This window comes from Eleutherodactylus coqui, chromosome 2 (assembly GCF_035609145.1).
Source record: "Eleutherodactylus coqui strain aEleCoq1 chromosome 2, aEleCoq1.hap1, whole genome shotgun sequence".
NCBI classification, from domain to species: domain Eukaryota; kingdom Metazoa; phylum Chordata; class Amphibia; order Anura; family Eleutherodactylidae; genus Eleutherodactylus; species Eleutherodactylus coqui.
Genome location: NC_089838.1, coordinates 4,957,131 through 4,981,407, shown reverse-complemented (window position 1 = coordinate 4,981,407; position 24,277 = coordinate 4,957,131). Strand labels below are relative to the sequence as shown.

The 24,277-nt window shown below is 44.4% G+C and overlaps 1 protein-coding gene across 2 annotated transcripts in view; it reads left to right on the top strand.

Moving 5' to 3' along the window:
- Positions 1-24,277, top strand: part of PARVG (parvin gamma) — a 55,401-nt gene that overhangs the window by 11,083 nt on the left and 20,041 nt on the right. For both annotated transcript variants that reach the window (XM_066590195.1, XM_066590194.1), the window contains exons 6-10: positions 7,869-7,984; positions 11,702-11,757; positions 15,644-15,666; positions 19,204-19,262; positions 19,499-19,567. In XM_066590195.1, coding sequence (XP_066446292.1) covers positions 7,869-7,984; positions 11,702-11,757; positions 15,644-15,666; positions 19,204-19,262; positions 19,499-19,567 — 323 coding nt within the window. The remainder of the gene's footprint in view (positions 1-7,868; positions 7,985-11,701; positions 11,758-15,643; positions 15,667-19,203; positions 19,263-19,498; positions 19,568-24,277) is intronic.

Below are 24,277 nucleotides of genomic sequence, written 5' to 3'. Positions count from 1 at the left end.
TCCGCCTGGTGCACCCCCTACTAACAAGTGTCCGGAGACCTGGGCAGCCCTGGGGTCGGCTAAGGCCGGTCATGCTCGGCATCTGTCTATACTCTAAAAGATGAACAAAAGTTGCCCTGAAGACGCACGAGCCGCATCTCAGCAAAGGGCTCCTGCTTTCTATGGAAGTTGCAATGGAAGTGTTGCTGAGAAACCTTTCTAATATGTTATTATGGCGGCAGAACTGTTTGTTCTCTTCCTGAATATCGTACGGGTAAAAGCAGTAAATGGGCCACAAGTATCAAATGGCCACTTTACCGCCTTTGTTAGCGCTCCGCAAGTCTCCATTTACAGAGCTTAAAAGCCTCACTGCGGTAATAATATTTAATATATACCCTCAGTATATCGTATTGCAGCAGATGCCAGTATAAACTCGCTCTAATTGCTGGCGCACGTATGGCAGGAGGGGCCCAGCCAGAAGAAAATGGGGAATTAGAGCGCTATTGAAAATCAACAGAGAACGGGAGAAGTCATTCTGTATATAGCTTGGATTGTATAACACACGTTAGCAGATAACACGCCAACGTCCACCGGGCCCGTGTTATCCCATCGGACATTTACATAACTCATAATTAAAAGGGCGCCGCAGCTTTAGCTTTAAATGTTTATTGGACTGAACACTAAATGTTGTAAATTTTTGCAATTTAGTTTGATTAAAAATCAATGGGCACATAGTCCTGAAGAAGGTCACCCACACTGCTGCGTCTCTGGTGATGCCCCATACATTGCTACCTGGATGTTGCTGCCCACGGAGGGGTCAGGGTACATGGCTTGTCCATAGAAGCAGATGAGCGTTGGGCGTACAAATGTAGCAAAAGCCAGTTTGGGAATGGGCAGGGTGGTGCAGCATCCTGTAGGGTGACCCCGGACACAGGGCGTACGTCAGGGAGCGGGGAGGGTAAGATGCTGGCTTGTCACGGCGGCACTTATCACGGTCCCTCCCACACGTAGCCTTGGCCAGGGCAGCACTGGGCCTGTTCTGGACACCCCTCAGTGAGGGATGCCCAATAAACATGCGAACAAGGATAAGGGTTGTCACGGGTGACGCCACAGTTCCATTACCCACCGGTATGACCCTCAGCGGTAAATAAATGGAGCCGCAGAAAGAATTGGTGTACCTCAGGTCCCTGGGAACAGTCAGGGCCTGGAAGAACTCGAGTAATGATACTTACTGATAGCTCGCGCTCTCTCCCTCTCTCTCTGCTTGGGGCTCACTCTTCTCTCAACACAGATGTATGCACTCTAGGGAACCTCTCTTCCATCTTCACCACATGAAGGGTGAAGGTACCCCTATGTGACTGGCACTCTCAGAAACCCAGAAGAATCTCCTTTCCTGCTCTCACACTCCTACTACATGACAGGACATAAATTGATACATTTACAGGTAAGCTTCAGGCTTTTGCAGACACTTAACCCATCACATGCTGCAGCTGTGCAATACATATAACAGAATGACTAGAAGCTTTTGCATAGCACACCAACACAAGACATGACATGTATGACATTTATGGAGGGGCCAGGAATGTATGTACTGGGCCACTACAGTGGGAGGCCAATCAGGATTGTGTGGTTCCACCAGGCCTGGGTAATACAAAGAAGTGCATAGACCCTGGCAAAGGCCCAGTCACGTCTGTTCTCTATGTCGGGGATGTTTAGAGGACTTCTAATCACCAGAACCCGCTTACTTGCTCACTTAATTAAATAAAATGGAACAAACAAGGTAAAGGACATTCTCACTAGTGACTAGGGTTCCACCTTTGTCAGAAAAAAAGAAAACACAAGGGTTAAAGGGGGCGTGGTTGGGGTGTGGCTTATTTTTAACTAGGGATTGTGTCCACAATAGTAATAGTGCCCCCAGTGGGGGCCCTAATAATGAGCCCCCTTTAGTGGCCCCAGTGTGATAGACATGATGATTATTTTGTATAAAATGTCTATCGATTTGTATAACGTAAATGTATTTTGCTGTTGTAATGACTTTTAGCTCTGAGGAGTTTAAAGGACACACACAATCTAATCATGGTATTTGCTAGACAATGGATGTATAATGTTAATGTTAGTTAAGTACATAGAAGTTACACAAAAAGCCTCTAAGAGTTAAGGGCCATAGTGTTGTGTATATCCTGTGTTCAATACCTAGCCCCCTTCCACTCCTCACGCAAGCTAGTTAAACAATGATTTGTCAACTACACAGAATTCCTTAAGGCTGTCTGCATGCTAAAGCAGACAAAGTCCACACTATGTCGGACGTGAGGAAGGGTGGGCAGAGAGGCAGGAGATTCTATATGATCCGACAAATGAGAATCTTATATGTTACTGATGTAACCTGTTACACGCCCATTGTGTGTCTGTACAATAAAAGGCCCTGTCTGGCTGTTTCTGGGCAGAGAGCCATTTTGGATATGAGGCTGATAGCTTGTGTCTAATTTGCTCCACGATGTGTGCACACGATACAATTCGGAAGCGACAAAATACCCTGAAGCCTGCTGGAGAAACCATAATCCAGATCACCAGAAATAGTAGTGTCCCCAGTAGTAACAGTGACCCCCTTTGTGGCCCTGGTATGAATAGTGACCCCTGTACTGGCCCCAGTAGTAACAGTGTCCCCATAATGGCCCCAATAGTACCGGTGTCCACCATAGTAGCTCCAGTAGTTGCAGTGTCCCCCATAGTAGCCCCAGCAGTAATAATGTCTAACTTAGTGGCCCAAGTAGTAATAGTGCCCCCTTTAATGGCCGTAGTAGTATTACTGTCTGTTAATTGCCTCAGTAGTAATGGTGTCCCTATTAGTGGCTCCAGTAGTAATAATGACCCCCTGAATGGACTCCAGCTGGCAGAAACTCTACACCTTCAATCATACATTTAATTCACTCTGTTTGCAGCTCCAGTCTGGCGCCCCCTGCTGCTGTAATCAGACTGTCACCCCTGATCATTTGTCCTACCCAGTGTCTGCGTTCCTGCAAGAAGACAGCATTCTGGACGCAGTGCAGATGCTGGGGGGAGGCCAAGGGTCCTGGTCTGATTATAGCAGCAGCGGCTGCCAGACTAGAGCCACAGATGGGGGGGAATTATATGCATGATTGCTGGTGTGGGGCTGCCTGGCCGGCACGCAGCTGACAATTATTTTTTGCTGGCCATTAATATGACATTCAGAGTACAATGAGTGATGTGAGGCTGGCTGTCCACGGGTTAGTTGTCATAAATCACCCGCAGACCTCGCATGACACACTTTCCATTGGAGAACTCTGGAAAGCGCAGCCCAAATCCACGAGCGGAGAATCATAGCGATTCTCCACTAATGGGATTCAAATTGCGCATTCTGCAATTCTCCGCGGTGAGCCCATCTATTAGATAGGCCCATCGCGGAGACCTGCCAGTTCTCCACCCTCCTTCCCCGCTAGCGATATTCCACCTTGGCCATGGACAGGGAGTCTTAGCCAGTGCATGTGTGTAAAAATGTTCCTGCCCACGGCACAAGCTGCTGCAGTTCTGGGACCACAGAGAGGGGCCCCATGTTAATGGCAGGTGCCCATAGATAGGGCCCCGTATTCATTGCAAAGGGCCACAGAGGGGATCATATATTATTTGCAAGGGGCCACAGTAGAAGTGTCACATATTAATTGCAAGGAGCCTTAGAGGGGAGTCCTATTACTAATTGTGGCCACCACTTTAGCACTGTTACTAATTGTGCCCACAGTGGGGGTTACTGTTACAGACTGGGGCCACTACAGCAGCAGTATTACTAATTGGGGCAATAGAGGGGGTCCTATAGATGGGTCACTATTAGGCTGCCTGCCCACAGATTTGAATCACGTGAGCCGAGAATCACTTTGATTTTCCGCATGTGGACGTCAGGCTGTGCTTTCCATAGTTCTGCTATGGAAAGAGTGTCATGCCAGCGACTTATCGCCGTGGATCTCGCAATGACCACTCACCCGTGGACAGCCAGCCTTATGGTTACTTAGTGGGACCACAGCAGGAGCACTATTATTTAGTGGGACCACAGCAGGAGCACTATTATTTAGTGGGACCACAGCAGGAGCACTATTATTATAGGGGAGCACTGAGAAGTTCATTAGGGGTTGCAGCAGCAGGATGGGGAGAGTGTGCAGAACTCATGGCTGAAAGAAATCTTAGTTTTGGTCTGGACTCAGAGAAGAAAACCAAATACAGACAACTCTGAAGAGAGAGGACATCACCTGTGATCACTGGAGATAACTGCAGTGTAATGATATCACCGTGCAGAGCTGATATCGGAGTATATTATATGATAACTATTATTTATAGGTATGCTAGAGCTGAAGATGTTGATGTTGGGGTTTTTTTTTTTGGGGGGGGGGGGTGTCTGCGTTTTGTTATGGGGCCCAATGAGTTCTTCGCATGTTCCTGCTTCTACTCTTACCTGCTCACTTCATAGATACATACGATGCTGTGAGTTTGCGTCAGGTGGTCGGGTTGGGACACGTATCTATAAATTGCACCTTTAATAGGCTCGTCTGAAAATGGCCATGCAGGGAAAAAATATAGTTCCCGGTTTTGGTACTGTATTTATGCCACTAGCTTGGTTGTGGCACTTTATGTTCTAAGCTTGGTTTTGTAGTTATGTTATTAGCTTGGTTCTGGCGCTGTATGTATGAGCTTTGTTCTGGAGCTGTATTCATGCAATGACCTTGGTTCTAGTGCTTTTTTTTCTTATAAGCTTGGTTCTGGTGCTGTATTTATGTTAAATACATAAATACATAAACACGTTGGGTCCATGTGAAAAGATCATCACAGCATGCCTTGTTGTGGTCCATATCATGGACCTTGCAATGCCTACTGTCCCGCACAACAGCAGCACACGGACAGGATGTCTGATTCGAGTTCTTATGTGCAGCTCACACGGCTATCTGAAAGTGGCGTTAGGGTGGGCTGCTACTTATGGACCAGTGATGTGTGCTTCCCCCCAATGCTAAAATTTGCCAGCCAGCCCCTGTTGGACAACCCCTTTAATTGCCCTATTTGAGGCCATGTAAGAATTCCGTGGGATACCTCTATTCCACTCCACATCCCCGTACGGTAGTAATAGGTTCAGGTCTCTTCTGACAAAGTTTTCACGAAGCCATGGCGAGACGGGTCGGACCGCGCACATTTTGTAAAATGTCGGCTGCCAAATCAAGACGAGCAGAAATGAACATGTAACTGAGGAATGATGGATGAATCAAAATCCAGATCAACAGATGGCTCACTTCACCCAGTAATGGGAACGCTGCGCCGTCACATCACACCGAGCAGAAAAAAAGAGCATGGGATATTATACAATAGGATGGCGGCGGATAATTATAGTTTCCCTGACAACCGTGCAGCCTCGACGTCAGCCGAAGCAGATCTCAGCTCAAAAATATTGTGAAAGGAAGACAAAAATATCAGCCGTCTCTCCAAACAAATTTGAAGGCGTATCGCATGCGACGCATCCCTCCGTCTCAGCCGGAGGCCTGCGGCAAAGTCTGTGACTGCGCCCCCATCTGTCACGTCTCTACATGGGGCGGAGGGACCTTGTGGAGCCCCTCCGGTTCATGTGCCCAGATGCCGCCCTGCCCCTCCGGTTCATGTGCCCAGATGCCGCCCTGCCCCTCCGGTTCATGTGCCCAGATGCCGCCCTGCCCCTCCGGTTCATGTGCCCAGATGCCGCCCTGCCCCTCCGGTTCATGTGCCCAGATGCCGCCCTGCCCCTCCGGTTCATGTGCCCAGATGCCGCCCTGCCGTTACACCCGGCACAAACATTTTTTCTGTCTGATTTTCTGTCCGTAAAAATTGGACAAAAATGAAGAATATCATTAGAAATGGTTATAATCACACATACGATTTATTTTTTATCGGGCAAACGGTCTGAACAAAAAAAACCGCAGCATGTACTATTTTATTGTGAATTTCAGACATAATCGCCCACTGAAGGGAGCCCATGTCATCCCACAGCGGGGGCCGGCCTCCCGCTGCAACAGTGGGGATCAGTGAGAACACCGATCTCTGCTGTTAACCACTTACATGCCTCGATCAGTGTAGATTACAGCATGTATAGAGTTTACAGAGGGAACACGCTCCCTTTGTGACATCATCAACCCTCCATTATGCAATAGTGGAGGACCAATGGGTTGCCATGGAGACCGTATGCCAGACAATGGCGTCTGGACCTGTCATGGTCTGTGATCGCTATTGTAAGTGATAATGCGTTGCAGTACTTCTGTACTGCAATGCATTATCACAGCGATCATAGCTTTTGTGGTTCAAGTTCCCTGCAGGGATAATAAAAAATAAAATAAAAAAAGTAAAACAAAGTAGAAAATAGTAACAAAAAAACCACTTTCCCCTCTATTGTATAAATATTAAAAAAAACTCCCACATATTTGGTATTATTGTGTCTGTAACGACCTTTACATTACATTGAACACCCTATTTAAAAACTGTAAAAAAACAACCTAAAAAACTGAGCCAAAATGCTTATTTTGTTCACTTTGCCTCCTAAAAAAAGCAATAAAAGTGAAAAAAAGCCATATTTAACCCAATATGGTAGCAATTAAAACTACAGCTCGTTACACAAAAGACAATCCCTCACAGAGTTCCATTACGGGACTTTGAATGCAGCGATCCAAAAACATTTTTCTTCAAGAGAAAGGGTTTTAATTGTGCAAAATATATAAACATTTTTGCTTTCGTCATAATACGTCATTTATACTGGGATTCATTCCATAAAATAACATTTTTAAAAAAGGGCAGAATTTAGTTTTGTTTTTTTTTAATAATTCTTTCTTAAATTAAACCATTTTCAAACATTTAACAAACCGAGTCTAGAATATCGACTCAGCAAACATATCACAGTATGGAAACAAGCAAGTATCAGAAAGAATGTACACAGGATATACAAACATATTTGTAGCTACTTATGCATGTAATTTTTTTTTTACCATCTAGGTCCCTCATGGCCTCTGGGGGGCATCCACTTTTTTAATGCATTTTTTTTATTTTGACACTTTCCCACTGTAGCTCGGGCATCCATAGGAGCCCCAATTACAGGAGAAAACTTCACCTGTAGTGACAATAGTCACTGGCAGAGCTGATCATTGTCTGCTAAGACCCTGTAGCTCTGCTGTGACAGGGGATCCTAGCGGTCATGTGACTGCCGGCTTGTGTAGTGGAAGTTATACTTCCACTTTGACTTTTTAGTACATAGCACTCATTGAGTGCTGTGTACTAAAGAAAGGAGGAGGAAGAAAGGGTTAAAAATCCCTCTTGCCTTCTCCTCTGGGTTATCAGCTGTGACTAACAGCTGACAATCCGACATGCTTCTGATTTATTGCAGAAGCAGGGACTTTAAACCCCCTCCGTATTTTTACCAATTTACAAATTTACTTTACATGCTTGGTCCTTAATGGACTAAAATAAAGACAGATTTAGGGCGAGCACCCACTGGCGTTTGCGTTTTCCGCGGGAAAAAAACGCAGCGTTTTCCACGGCGTTTTCGCGGCGTTTTTCGCGGCGTTTTCGCGGCTTTTCCATTAATTTCCATGGAGAAAAATAAGGACACATATGCAACTGACAGTTCCTATGTTAAAAACGCAAACGCAACGCAAAAAAAACGCCAGTGGACAGGAACACATGTTATCTCTATGCCTGTGCAGGAAAAACGCAAAACGAAAAACGCAGGTAAAAAAACGCCAGTGGGTGCTCGCCCTAAGTGTTCATTTTGATAAATGAGGCCCGATGTCTTCAAAACAGGGATTGTAACATCAAAACTCTACTGCAGCGAGGCATAGACATTATAGGCGGTTTAATGTCCATGTTTTCCTTTCTTCCAGCGATCCATAATAAGGACCTCCTTGCCACCCTACATCTACTTGTTGCCCTGGCCCAACATTTTCGGCCTCGTCTGCCACTTCCGCAAAATGTGTCTGTAGAAGTGATTGTAGTGGAGGTAAGACGGATTACTTTATTTCTTTTCTTACTTGGATATTTTTGGATAAATTTGGCCATTTTATTTGCACAACATTGAACACAAATAATGTTTTATGTAAAAACATTATACAGCCATTATACAAAGATGAGGGGAGATCGATGTAGCCCCAAAATCTGGTGCCTAAACCACTCTATCAGACAGTATAACCTTTTTTACCCACAGCTGTCCGCGCAGACAATCTACCGGGCACATTAGCACCCATGGTACCTCTTCAAGAACAAGCCAATGTCCATTGCATAACTGATCAGTTTTGGAGCGTGAACCGAAACTTCAGTATGATCTCCCAATGGCACTACATACTCTTCAATAAGCCTATCCTCTGATCTGCTGCTGAGAGACACCAATCCCCCCCCCCCCCTCAGAGCCCCAAAAAAGGCTAAAGAAAAAGTGAGACAAAAAAACCTGCTTCATAATGATTATGACAAATGCAATCTATCTCTGCCTCCAAACATTCTGGCAACTGGAAAGAAGCGGGCCTGCATTTATTCTTCTGCACTTTTTCCCATCGAAAACCCCTCAGGGCATGGCCTACTAAAAATGTATTTTCCCCTTCCCGGAACCCCCTTATGTTAAAACCGAAAGCCAAGGAGGCAAACAGTTCACCTTCGCTACTGACCAGCCTGCAGTAGAAGCTTCAGCCACAGTTCACAGCAGAGGTGTAACTTGAAGATTCGGGGCCCCAATGCAAAATCTGTAATGGAGCCCCCAGCTATAATTCTTTATTCATAGTACTGGGCTCCCTATATGGAGAGGAGAGGCCTTATGGGCTTCCAAGGCTCCTGGGGCTGGGTGCAACCGCATCCCCTCCATCACCTAAAGTTACGCCCCGGGTTCACAGTTAAAATTGTCAATGGTCTCCACCATCATTAACGACTTCACATCATATCGATCAAGAAATGCCATCCATACCTCCAAGTCTGCTTTGTGTTTCTTTTTTAAACCCCACATATGGCCCCCACCAAGCTTTGACAAAAACTCTCCCCATGGGTATGATACAACATGATCTTCAAATTATGACCCGTTCCAATAACACCCTAGCAAACAAATGCTCTCCGGATGTACTGGGAGAAGCCTAAATACCAACTCAAATTGGTCTTTGCCAATAGCACCCAATTAACAGCCACATCAAATTACATATATACCATTGAACATAGCTCCGGGTCTACGCCGTCATTGACCGTTGCCCCTTTTAGGTATGAGAAATGATGTATGATCTTAAACTTCTTCAGACCCTTCTTGGGGACTACCGCTAGTGGAGAAACGACCACATTTGAAAAAGGAGGTGAGCTAAAAGGCCAGGAAATGCGACCCCAAAGCACTTCCCTTTGTAGCTCGTCTTGGACAATGTCTGGATGTGGAAAGGCAGACTGTAAATTCTTAGCTGAAAAGGGAACCTGATGCAAAGGGGGTGAAATCTGAAAGCTATCATGAAAAGCTGAATAACGTATTGCACCTTGGCCCTAGAAGGGAACCTACTTAAATATGGGACAATCTCTGAATGTCTCACCGGAGTCGTTGCTTTGCCCAGCACTAGTTGTTCCTTCTCCCTTCCCTCTCTTAAAGCCAATGTCCCTGTGGTCCCATCTAATATTGGGACGAAAAGCTTTTTGTTGCCTAAACTGTTCATCATATCAAAGCCAAGTCTGGCCTCCCCCAATAGCGGCCATAGAACAGAAAAGAGCCGAACGATTGTCCAGTGTCCTTTCTCCAAAGGATAGATAATGCCTGCCGCCTGTTCGTAAATGTCTGTGGGATCAAATCTTTTCTTCTCCTCCTCCTTTTTTGACCCAGTCTTCTTCCCTTTTTCTAAGTTAAACTTCTCCAACGGGAGGAGCGAAAATCTCTCCACATATTCGTCCCGCCAAATATTTTCCCTTACTTCTTTCTTTAAGAGTGCTCCCAGTGGACCCTCAAAGCATACGTATGCCTCACCCTTAGCTTTGTCGTGCAGATGGATCCCTTCACGGTCCTTTTCTGTCTGAACATATACTGTCAACCCGGATGCCTGCTGTGCATCGGCTACTAGCTGACTCCCAGAAATGGACCCGCTGTCCCCCACCACTGAAGGGACCAGAGGGGTCATCCACGCCGAAACTGGAGAAGGGTCACCTAACACCCCTAACCCATATCCTCTCTTGTACCGAGCTAACAACCCCTTAATGTAACCCAACAATTTCCTCAGATCTTCCCCACTATAGCTAACACCTGACCCAGACATTATCCCCAGGTACTCTTGTTCTACCCCCTCCCCACCGAATGCAGTCTGATCAGCAGGAATCCACAGAAAAAACATGGACACATACTCACCGGGCTGTGCAGAAGCTGTGAGTCCACCAGCGGTTAACTCGAATTCTGGAAGGTCCCGCTGTTGCGCCTAAGAATCTTTGCCCACTGCATATGGAGGACATTTCTGTATTTGGCCTGCAGCCAAGGTGGATGATGCTGATGAGGCTTTAGAAGAGGCCCAGGATTAAGGAACCCTCTCATGGTAAGCTGGGCCAGCCACCTGCTGTCCGCTCTTCCCAGCTTGCTGCACCACTAACTGCACTGCCGAGGGCCGTCCTTCCTCTCTGCACTCCAATCCATGACAGGTGAGCTCCCTGACCAGGACCTATCCAGAGGAGCTCACCACTGGGCTAAGACAACCACCAGCATCAGAGGTGATAGGCTATGCCCCCACTTTGGAACAAAGCCTACCACCCACCACTGAACTCATTTATGAGGATTCCTCCCTGCTGTGAGGAGCAAAGTAGGAGACGTTGCCTGAAGGGCCCTTGGTAGAGTTCCTCGGATCCCGCCGGACCTAAGGCGCCATCTCAGGGCTAAGGCATGTGGGTGGCTTAGCTCTGCATGGACGCCGATTAGGGACAGGAGAGGAAGCAACTGTTTGTGCCAGCACTGCGAAGGACTCCCACCACTTGCTCCTTCAGCCAATCTGGACCATGGATGCCGGCAGCAGCACGGAGCTGCTCCAGGACTGCTCCTACTTCTGACATGGTTGGTAATTTGCAGGAAGAACTAACGTCTGTGTGGTTGACAGCCACTAATTTTCCTGCATAAAGTGGCGCTCCCACACATCAGTTTTATGCCCTAAACTCCACCCCGGTATCCCTCCCCCTCAATTATTTACCCTTAAGCTTCCATGCTCACTAGATAGCCCCTGTCATGTGGGCCTCCACCTATGGCCATGGCTCAGTTATGGGCCCTTAATTTATTCGAATGCTATAAAACTTTCACCTTTTAACTTCCCAACTGCAGTGGGGTCCGCAATGACAGCGAGGAATGTATCCAGCATTGAATTGCTCCAGACGCTTGTCCTGCAGTGAGCTCCACCTAGTGGTGGCAGCAGGTAGTCATTATGGTGTCTGGGGAAGCTGGGTGACAGGCCCTTTAATTGTTCTAATGGTGGTTATTGTTCCAAACAACCCTTGTAGAGGGGAGTGTTACCCCTGGCGGCTCCAGGTCATTCACAATACATACAGAATTTGTGTTCCAGAAAACTCACCCAAGCTCATGTTTCCATGACCATATGGTGATCGTTAGCCAGTCCTTTTAAAGGTCATGTTTTAGTAAGGATACTGCGTGTCTTTGGCGAGCGTATTTTCTTCTTGCGTCAATTAAATTTGACATTTTCTTTGGCTGACAATGAGTGATCTGATGTTTCCAATATCATAGCCAACGAAAACCGGAATGAAGACCGGAAAAGCTATTGAGTTTATTACCAGAAGCCGGTAAGTATCTATCTATCTATCTATCTATCTATCTATCTATCTATCTATCTATCTCCTATCTATCTATCTATCTCCCATCTATCTATCTATCTATCTATCTATCTATCTATCTATCTATCTCCTATCTATCTATCTATCTATCTATCTATCTATCTATCTATCTATCTATCTATCTACCTATCTATCTATCTCCTGTCTATCTATCTATCTATCTCCTATCTATCTATCTATCTATCTCATATCTATCTATCTATTATCTATCTATCTATCTATCTATCTATCTATCTATCTATCTATCTATCTATCTATCTATCTATCTCTTTAGCTCATATCTATCTATCTATCTATCTATCTATCTCCTATCTATCTATCTCCTATCTATCTATCTATCTCCTATCTATCTATCTATCTATCTATTATCTATCTATCTATCTATCTCCTATCTATCTATCTCCTATCTATCTATCTATCTATCTATCTATATATCTATCTATCTATCTCATATCTATCTATCTATCTCATATCTATCTATCTCATATCTATCTCCTATTTATCTATCTATCTATCTCCTATCTATCTATCTATCTATCTATCTATCTATCTATCTATCTCATATCTATCTATCTCATATCTATCTATCTATCTATCTATCTATCTCATATCTATCTATCTATCTCATATCTATCTATCTATCTATCTATCTATCTATCTATCTATCTATCTATCTCCTATCTATCTATCTATCTATCTATCTATCTATCTCATATCTATCTATCTCCTATTTATCTATCTATCTCCTATCTATCTCATATCTATCTAATATCTATCTATCTATCTATCTATCTATATCATATCATATCATATCATATCATATCATATCATATCTATCTATCTATCTATCTATCTATCTATCTATCTCCTATCTATCTATCCCCTATCTATCTCATATCTATCTATCTATCTATCTATCTATCTCATATCTATCTATCTATCTATCTATCTATCTATCTATCTATCTATCTATCTATCTATCTATCTATCTATCTATCTATCTCATATCTATCTATCTATCTCATATCATATCTATCTATCATATCTAAATGTGAACAAATCCATTGTAATCAATATATTATATTCTCCCCGTATTGCACGTGCAGATATGCCCATGTGAGGAAGGCCTCATTGTGTGGTTCTTGATGCGTAAATGCTGCGAATTGTGCCATCGATTTTTCCATTGTGGAATATCCGCAGAATTTCCGCTATGTGTTATCGGACTTTTTAAAGGGGTTTTCCGGGACTTAATAATTGATAACTTATGTTCAGGGTAGGTCATCAAATGTCGATCAGGACCCAAAGCAATCATCTGTTTTTGTGGCAGCTGTCATTGCAGATGGAACCAGAAGCTGATAGCTCTCACTGAATTCAGTACCTGCAATACCAACCCAGACCACTGCAATGTGAATGGAGCTATCAGCTTCTATCAGCGGTGTTTATGAAATGCAGACCTCACTATTCAACTATTGATGATCTATCCTGAGAACACGTCAGCAATAGTTGAGTCTCAGAAAACCCCGTTAACATGCCTCCCAACTGTCCTGGATTGTGCATGACAGGCTTGGATTTGGGGCGCTGCCCCACAGTCCCAGGCGGTAGGTGGCATATCCCACTCTCCACCCACCCAACTACTGACAAATTATAATAGGGGCGGCAGGGGCAGACAAACTGTCCCTAAATTCGCCACTGCAATACAAATAGTTAAGCCGGCTATACTCACCTGCATCGCTCTTCCCGTTCGCAGCGTTTTTTTACACAATTGTCAAAAATTGCAAAGGACAAGCTTGCGATGCGTTTTTAACATTAGAAAGTTCCATGGACAATTGCGTTTAAAAGACCGCAGCGATATCGCAGCATTGAAAAAGTGCAAGTGGGTGTGAGCCCTTACCAGGAGGGTGAGCAGTCTGTAAATCATGTCCTATGAGGAATGGGTAAAGGATCTGGGAATGTTTAGCAGGAGAGAAGGCTGAGAGGAGACTTAATAGCTGTCTACAAATATCTGAGGGGCTGTCACAGTGCAGAGGGATCAGCCCTATTCTCATCTGTACAAGGAAAGACTAGAAGCCATGGGATGAAACTGAAAGGGAGGAGACACAGATTAGATATTAGACAGTGAGGGGGATCAATGAGTGGAACAGGCTGCCACAGGAGGTGGGGAGTTCTCTTTCAATGGAAGTCTTCAAACAAAGGCTGGACAGACATGTGTCTGGGATGATTTAGTGATCCTGCTCTGAGCAGGGGGGTCTGGCCCGATGACCCTGGGGGTCCTTCTAACTCTACCAATCTAGGATTCTATGGAGTTAGGATTGCAGGTGAGGGTCTCAAAAGTAGGACACTCAGCCATTTATGGCATATCCTGAGCGTTTGCCAGAAATATTGTAAACTATTGATGGCATATCTTTAGGATAGGTCATCAATAGTAGATTGGCGGCCCTGGAACCTCCACCGGTCAAATATTCTTTGAATTGGAGCTATGCTTGTGCCCTGAGCTGATTTTTGTATGAAGCAGATGGCTCTGTTCTCACTGCAGTGGCCAGGCATGGTATTGAATGCCAAGTTCCCGTTGAAGTGAATGTAATACCAAGCCTCACCACTGCAATGGGAATGGAGCTGTCTGCTTACTACAGAAATCAACTCAGTGCATGAGTGCATCAGTTCAGAGAATAGCTGCCCAGTGGGGGTTGCAGGGCTGCTGATCTACTATTAATGGCATATCCTGAGGATAGGCCATCAATTGTTTATAACTGGAGAACCCCTTCAAAAACGGGAATATTCCTTTAAGCAGCAGGGTGAGAGGTGAGTTGTCAATTAGACCCGTTTAGCAGGGCATGGTTAAATACTTAAAGGGGTTGTCCCGCGGCAGCAAGTGGGTCTATACACTTCTGTATGGCCATATTAATGCACTTTGTAATGTACATTGTGCATTAATTATGAGCCATACAGAAGTTATAAGAAGTTTTTCACTTACCTGCTCCGTTGCTAGCGTCCTCGTTTCCATGGAGCCGACTAATTTTCGCCGTCTAATGGCCAAATTAGCCGCGCTTGCGCAGTCCGGGTCTTCTTCTTATCTCAATGGGGCTCCGTGTAGCTCCGCCCCGTCACGTGCCGATTCCAGCCAATCAGGAGGCTGGAATCGGCAATGGACCGCGGGACAACCCCTTTAAGTTTTTAAAAAGTTTAGTTATACTTTTTGACATGTTATAGTGACATCAGAAGTTTTGATCCGGGTGCTGAGACCCCCATCGTACAGGCAGAAGTGCTCAGCTGAGCGCTGTACCCATTTGGCTGTCATTGCCAGTAGTCTATGGACTCCGTAGACTTTCTATGGAACCTGTACACTGCTCCGAGCAGTGATGGAAACAGACGAACAGACGCAGTGCTCACATGAGTGGTTGTTTCCGTTCCTTTTAGCGATCAGTGGGGGTCTCAGCTCCCAGATCCCTATTGATCAAAACTTCTGACATGTCACTATGACGGCTCAATGTTTCTTAAAAAGTTTTGTTACCCTTTAAGCTACCAAACAGACATGTAATAAATGTAACAGATCCATCAGCACAACTTGTTGATGGTTCCCATCCAACCGCAGGAGAGTTACTTTGTTGCAAAGTTGCTACATTTCCCCTCTGCACTAAGCTTATCTTAAGGTTGAGTTCACTTTAAGAATATGTTCTTGTTGCGCCGGTGAGCGCTCGCCTCCTGCTGTCGTTCTCATGATTTCCGTATTGGTATGTTGTTTTACAGCTTTTGACCTGTTGACTGATATTTTCCACTTGTTTGTTCTACTCATTAAAACACATTTTGCATCTGAATGTCTTCCCACGGCTCATTTCAGCGCCGACGACGACGCGTGTCACAGTAAGTGATATTATGTTTAATTCATGGCCCCCGTTACTTCTTCTTACAGGCTGCTGGATTGGATGGAGCTAAATGCATTGACCCTGCAGGAAGGAGCGGCGTCTCATTGCGAGAGGCCGGACCCGTCCACGGTTGCCTTGGCAACTATATGGGATGCTAAAAATGCATTTTAGGATGGTGCAGAATAGACAATAATTGACACAGATGTGAGAAATGGCTGAGAACATATTTATGCTGTCAGGCTGCCATGTCTCCTCTCTGTGAGCAGTACTGACGGCAGAAGATGACAAGAGTTAACAGAACGGGTAGCGATAAGAAGAGGCATTTTTTAGGCAAGAAGTTCTCGAAAACTTGTATTGGCAAACAGATGTAGCAGAGCCGATTGTGTCATTTAAAGGGGCATTCTAGTTTTATGTAAATTAAGGCGGGTTGTGTCTGGATGATAGCCTCTGCTCATATGTCCTATTAGGGGGGATGTCATGGGGTGTCCATACTTCCCAGCTTGCAAAGAACGAAAATGGGGCCAGATTTACATGGGCCTTCTTATAAGCCCCGCTCTGTTCCCTTATTAAGGGAGCAAAGAAATGCCTATAAATTACTAAATTGTAGCTCAGAGTAGAAAGGGGTCTAAAAATTACTAAAGAAGGAGAATGATGCCTATAAATTACTCAGGGGACACAGCGGGGCCTATAAAGTACTAAGGTGGTAGAGCAGGGCCTATAACTTATTAATACAGAATGGTGTAGACCAAAAACCTGGGAATAAGGCGCGACCCTTTGATGAATATGCGCAAAAGATAAAAAAAGGAGTGGGAATAATCGGACCATGGCATGCATTGGTAGTTATTACTGGCATTTGACATAAAATTGCAAATAAAATTGTATCAGTTATCAAAAAGCATTTTCCAGTTCTGCATTCAGGCCCACAGGAGACGGGGGGGGGGGGGGGGGGGGGGGTGGTTTATAGATCCAGAACATTTCTCCCTTCTTTAGTGTCCGAAATCTGTCAGTGACATTTGGGTGGTTAGTAGTTTGCATTTCTTGGGTCCCTCATTGATTATCATGTCACCTCAACGGGTGAGTTAAATTGTCAATTAGCACTGGGGTGTGGTGAGCATGGACCCAATATGGAAGTGCAACGATGTCTCAGCCACCATCCATTGAGGGTTAATCACAGCCATCGTCTTCCCGATTGCAACATCTGGCTGTGAGTGGTGGACATTGAGGACAGCAAACAGAAGAAAAATTGATGCTTTTGAGCCGTGGTGTTGGGGAACACTTCTACGAATCCCCTGGGCAGCTGGGTCACCAGCAAAGCTGTCCTGGACCGTATCGACCCAGACGTGGCCCTGGTAGGCAAGATCACCAGACAGAGACTGACTAACTTTGGGCACGGGATGAGGGCGAATTTACTGGAAAAAGAGATGCTACTTGGAACGGTCAGTGGTAAAAGGAAACAGGAAAGACAAAGGACACGTTGGGTGGACACCACCAAGAAGGACACAGGAAGGGACATCAGGCAACTGAAAGCAGCTGTAGAGCATAGAGAAGCCTGGAGAGGACCGGCCTACAGAGTATCCAACAGCCGGATAGACTGAACCGATAGAAATGGAATTGTTCCAATACTACTATGGAGAAGGGATCAAAGTTGCTCTTATCTACAAGAGCATTATAGTAAATCACGAAATTCGAGGAACAATTCCTATGGGACCTGATTTTGAGACTGACTTCCTGGTGAATTTGGTTGCCCGATTCTTAATGTTCGTACAGCATTTACAGTTTCTCTTGTTGCATTTTGTTGCCTACTATATGTGGAAAGAAGTTAGGAGGTGCTTGATGTCTTCCAGTGTAGCTTACAAGGTATTAGAGTATTCATCAGGGAACGGGATCTTTTAAAAGGGATTTGGAGTTTTGGGGGATAAGCTGTGTTAAAGATGGATCCTGTAAGAGGATTGGCCTGTGCCTCCTTAAAGCGGATCTAAGAATCGAGTGAGGAATTGTAGGTCATAGTTAAGGTTATATTAAGTATAGAAACAGCAGGTATTTCTCCAACCCCCCCCCCCCGGCCGCTCTGCTTTCTTACAGCGTGTGTCCCCAGCACTACGGAAGAAAAAACTACAATGCTTCGAAACATTTTTTTAAAGCCGGTATTATCAATAAAAATGGAGAAAAGAATCCGACAATATTTGTGTATGTGCATGACCATCAAAGACTTGTGCTTTATTACTAGTTTCTTGGTCTACACCATTATGTGTTAATAAGTTATAGACCCTGCTCTACCACCTTAGTAATTTATAGGCCCCGCTGTGTCCCCTTTGTAATTTATAGGCATCATTCTGCTTCTTTAGTAATTTATAGGCCCCTTTTTTGCTCCCTTAGTAATTTTTAGGCCCCATTCTGTGCCCTAGGTAAATGTTAGGTCATTTTCTGCTCCCTTAGTAATTTTTAGGCCAGATTCTGCTTCCTAGTAATTTTTAAGCCCTTTTTTTGTTCCCTTAGCAATTTATAGGCCACACTCTGCTTCCTTAGTAATTTAAAGGGCCCCTTTGTGTTCCTTAGTAATTTATAGGCCATTTTCTGCTCCCTTTGCAATTTTTAGGCCCTATTCTGATCTTTTAGCAATTTATAGGCCACACTCTGCCCCCTTCGTAAATTAAAGGTTGTTTTCTGCTCCCTTGGTAATGTATAGACGCTCTTGTGTTCCCCTTAGTAATTTATAGGCCACATTGTGCCCCCTGAGCAATTAATAAATCCCCAAAGAGCTCCAGCAATAAAATGATAAATTCACCCATCTCCATCATGCTCGTATGGTGTCCTGCTCCTCTGCCATGGCCTATTCTAGTGAGGATCATGTGGAACGACACAAGTGATGTGATTATATCATTGTGCCACCTGTGCGATACAAAAGGTGCCAGGTGGCAGAGCAGGAAGTGCTCAGCTTCTTACAACGCTGCTGTCTTAGTGGATTGTATCCACGTCTTAGACGTGGATATAATTGATTTCAAAGAACAAGAACCAGATTGATCCCATCCCTGAGTGGCCCCCCCAAGACTCAGTGATCCCTGCAACCTGTCCTGGTTTACTGGGTGCAAATGTCAGCCCAGCCCTCATAATGCCCCCTTACCTATTTAGCTCTTCTCAACTTATGACCTGCTGTCCAACTTTTGGATGATGGAGGGCAGAGCAGACAGAGACCCTGCGCTGAGCATGGAGTCATGCATGCATCTGTTAGAGCAGCTCCTACTCTGGCCAACCCAGTATGCCTGTTCATTAAAGCATGACCCTCCACTTGAATATCCAGCATGCAATGCTATATTTTGCGTAGATGAGGCTCCACCCATCCGCCAGTGAGTTGGGTCTGATCAGGATCTGCTTTTAGTCTATGGATTTAAATAATATCAAAGAACAGGCAGGAAGTGTTGTCATGGGAACACAGGAACAAGGTAGCTCAATGCATTTGCTGCATTTTCATGCATACTTCTTGCAGTTCATTACTAAGTTTGGGACTTATGCACTTGTTTTGTGTATACTTTTCTAGAGGACGGATTTGATCATCTTTTTGAACTTACGCCAGATAAAGTAGACGATGTGAAACAGGTAAAGTTATTTTACACCAGCCATATATATATATATATATATATGGGCCATCACCAATAACAGGTACTGAAATGTCACTTTGAGGTGTCAGAATATCTGTGTTAACTGTACTTCTCTATTAAGATGTCAGAATTAGAAGAAGGTCCTCATGTTAGTGTATTATGGTTGCAGACTATGTTGGAGCTTTATAAAGAAGGAGCTGTTATAATTAGGTCATGTGACTTCCTTTCTTTCAGGCAATGCTGAATTTTGTGAATAAGCAGTTATTCAATTTGAGTCTCACGGTGACGGATCTCGATAGTCAGGTAAAGTGTAAATGTTTTGCAATAGACTTTGAACATTGTGCATATTCATAAAAGGCTTAAAGCATTCAGCAGGATGGCCCCAGGTTGTGGGAGCTGTCCCTCTGGGGGGCAGGACACTGGCTCCACATGGGCCACTGGGAATTCAATCAAATTAAAAACCGTCTATATGCTCACCCCTTTCACTCCCTCCACCGCTCAGTATGTGCTGCTCCAATTCTGGTATCTTCTATTACTAGCCATACGAGTCCTGAGGGATTGGCCTGAGCAATCATGTGGTTGTGCTATCCAGAACTGAATAGGGGACTGAAGGAGCGCAGACCGAGTGGCGAGCAGAGTGAGAGAGCTGAGTATAGGTTGTTTTTCTGTTCTACTACATGAAAACAGCATTATGACTCAGCGGGGGAATGTGTAGGCACTATTAGTGTGAGGTGCCTACTAAGAGGCACTATTACTGTGAGGGGGGTCACTAAGAGGCACTATTACTGTGAGGGGGGTCACTAAGAGGCACTATTACTGTGAGGGGGTCACTAAGAGGCACTATGACTGTGAGGGGGGTCACTAAGAGGCACTATTACTGTGAGGGGGGTCACTAAGAGGCACTATTACTGTGAGGGGGGTCACTAAGAGGCACTATTACTGTGAGGGGGTCACTAAGAGGCACTATTACTGTGAGGGGGGTCACTAAGAGGCACTATTACTGTGAGGGGGGTCACTAAGAGGCACTATTACTGTGAGGGGGTCACTAAGAGGCACTATTACTGTGAGGGGGGTCACTAAGAGGCACTATTACTGTGAGGGGAGTCACTAAGAGGCACTATTACTGTGAGGGGGGTCACTAAGAGGCACTATTACTGTGAGGGGGGTCACTAAGAGGCACTATTACTGTGAGGGGGGTCACTAAGAGGCACTATTACTGTGAGGGGAGTCACTAAGAGGCACTATTACTGTGAGGTGGTCACTAAGAGGCGCTATTACTGTGAGGGGGGTCACTAAGAGGCACTATTACTGTGAGGTGGTCACTAAGAGGCACTATTACTGTGAGGTGGTCACTAAGAGGCACTATTACTGTGAGGGGGGGTCACTAAGAGGCACTATTACTGTGAGGGGGGTCACTAAGAGGCACTATTACTGTGAGGGGGGTCACTAAGAGGCACTATTACTGTGAGGGGGGTCACTAAGAGGCACTATTACTGTGAGGAGGGTCACTAAGAGGCACTATTACTGTGAGGGGGGTCACTAAGAGGCACTATTACTGTGAAGGGGGTCACTAAGAGGCACTATTACTGTGAGGGGGGTCACTAAGAGGCACTATTACTGTGAGGGGGGTCACTAAGAGGCACTATTACTGTGAGGGGGGTCACTAAGAGGCACTATTACTGTGAGGGGGGTCTCTTAGAGGGTCATTAAGAGGCACTATCACTATGAGGGGGTCAATGAGGAGCGTTACTAGTGTAAGTGGGTCACTGAGGGGCACTAGTACTGTGAGAGCATCACTTAGTGGCATTATTAGTGTTAGGTGCTCACTAAGGGGCGCTATTACTGTGAGAGGGATACTAAGGGGAAAATAATAATAATAATAATAAAAAACGTTATTTGTATAGCGCCAACATATTCCGCAGCGCTTACATAGGCGGGGAATACAGAAAGACAAAAGTACAAACATTACAGAACCACGGTTACATAGTAATCAATTGATGGAAACAATAGGGGTGAGGGTCCTGCTCCAACGAGCTTACATACTACAAGTAATGGGGTGATACAGAAGGTAAAGGGGCTGGAGATGTGCGCGGTATGGCGAGGTGGAGAGTGAGGGATGTTATACACATAGACAATGGTCAGACATTTAGCCGTGTGACGGCAGAAACAGTATGACTGCAGGAGCGGTTTATGATGGCTAGCAGGGATTGCAGTCAGTAGGTCAGGGAGCATGTTATCAGGGGGGTACAGAGGGGTTTGTTTAGGGAATATTGTATGCCTCCCTGAAGAGGTGCGTTTTTAGAGCACGCCTGAAGTTCTGCGAGTCCTGGATTGCTCGGGTAGCCTTTGGTAGTGCGTTCCAGAGGACCGGTGCTGCTCTGGAGAAGTCTTGGAGGCGGGAATGAGAAGTTCGAATTAAAGGGGCGCTCAGTCTGGTTTCATTAGCAGAGCGGAGAGCCCGGGCTGGTTGATGGATTGAGATGAGGAATACAATATAGGGGGCGCTGCGCTGTGGAGGGCTTTGTGGATGAAGGTGGCGAGTTTAAATTGAATTCTGTATTTAACGGGCAGCCGGTGCAGTGACTGGCACAGGGCAGAGGCGTCCGAGGAGCGGCTGGACAGGAAGATGAGCCTGGCTGCCGCATTCAGGATGGATTGGAGAGGGTAGAGTCTGGTGCGTGGGGAGATCAGCAACGAGTTGTAATAATTGAGCCGGGAGTGGGTGAGGGCAACAGTAAGCGTTTTTAACGTCTCCACAGTGAGAAAAGAGCGGATTATTGCGATGTTCTTGAGGTGCAGCTGACATGTTCGGGCAAGAGATTGGATGTAGGGGGTAAAAGAGAGATCAGAGTCAAATATGACCCCAAGGCAGTGGGCATGTTGTCTAGGAGTTATGGTGGTGCCACACACTGAGATGGAGATGTCAGGAGGAGGGCGGTTAGTGGAGGGTGGAAATACCAAGGGTGGAAAAGGGGCACTAGTAGTATGAGATTAACACTGAGGGATACTATTACTGTTAGAAGTACACTAAAGGGCACTATTACTGTGAGAGGGTCACTAAGGGGCACTATTACTATCAGATTATCACTGGGGGGCACTATGACTGCAAAGGGGTCACTAAGGGGCACTAGTACTGTGAAAAGGCCCTTAACTGGCAGTATTATTGTGAGGGGACACGAAAGGTGTGGCTTAGTGTAAAAGGGGTGTTGCCTAATGTAACAAAAAGCTTCCTCCTTAAGCTGTTAAAATGTTGAGAGTTACACTTTATGGACCCTCCAACTATATTAGCTTTTATTAAAATCTAATTTATACCGCAGTCGCAGATGAAGAACGACATGATGTGAAAGCTACCAATCTGCTTCCCTCTCCCTTTACTCCCTCAGTGTGAAACAATCAGTACAAATGAAATAAAGTGGTTCTGAAGTTAACCAAAAATGTATAACCAGTTAACCCCGTCATTATTTAATCTATTCAGTCTGGGACACATTAGACATTGGGTATTGATAAGCATTTTTAGCGATGTTTTGCGCTGACATCAAAGCTTATTATGACTTGGTAAACAGTTTTACTTTAATGTATGTAATATATTAAAATAACCAACAATTAAAGTTCAAAGTGAGGCCGAGTTCCCGGCAGATTAGATCTCAGTCAGCATCAAATTAATTCAGAAAAGGAGAAATTCATCAATTATACAATATTTCCTAAAGGGCCTTTCAAGAAATATTTAAAATTCATTGATCAAAATACGCTGTATATAATATGCGGGTTGTCATATCTTATGGAGAGAAAGCTTTCTGTATTATACAACGAAGATGACAAATGTATGTCATATTGGGAAGTTCTTATTGTGATGCCTGAATATTTCAAATGGAGCCCCTAAGCAAAAGAATATAACTACTATAATACTGCCTCCTATGTACAAGAATATAACTACTATAGTACTGCCCTCTATGTACAAGAATATAACTACTATAATACTGCCTCCTATGTACAAGAATATAACTACTATAATACTGCCTTCTATGTACAAGAATATAACTACTATAATACTGCCCCCTATGTACAAGAATATAACTACTATAATACTGCCCCCTATGTACAAGAATATAACTACTATAATACTGCCTCCTATGTACAGGAATATAACTACTATAATACTGCTCATATGTACAAGAATATAACTACTATAATACCGCCCCCATGTACAAGAATATAACTACTATAATACTGTAGCTTATGTGCAAGAATATAACTACTATAATACTGTCCCCTATGTATAAGAATATAACTACTATAATACTGCTCCTATGTACAAGAATATAACTACTATAATACTGCTCCTATGTACAAGAATATAACTACTATAATACTGCCCTCTATGGACAAGAATATAACTACTATAATACTGCCCCCTATGTACAAGAATATAACTACTATAATACTGCCCTCTATGGACAAGAATATAACTATTATAATACTGCCCCCTATGTACAAGAATATAACTACTATAATACTGCCCCCTATGTACAAGAATATAACTACTATAATACTGCCTCCCATGTACAAGAATATAACTACTATAATACTGCCCCCTATGTACAAGAATATAACTACTATAATACTGCTCCATATGTACAAGAATATAACTACTATAATACTGCCCACTATGTACAAGAATATAACTACTATAATACTGCCCCCTATGTACAAGAATATAACTACTATAATACTGCTCCCTATGTACAAGAATATAACTACTATAATACTGCCCGCTATGTACAAGAATATAACTACTATAATACTGCTCCCTATGTACAAGAATATAACTACTATAATACTGCCCCCTATGTACAAGAATATAACTACTATAATAATGCCCCCATGTACAAGAATATAACTACTATAATACTGCCCCCTATGTACAAGAATATAACTACTATAATACTGCCCCCTTATGTACAAGAATATAACTACTATAATACTGCCCCCTATGTACAAGAATATAACTAATAT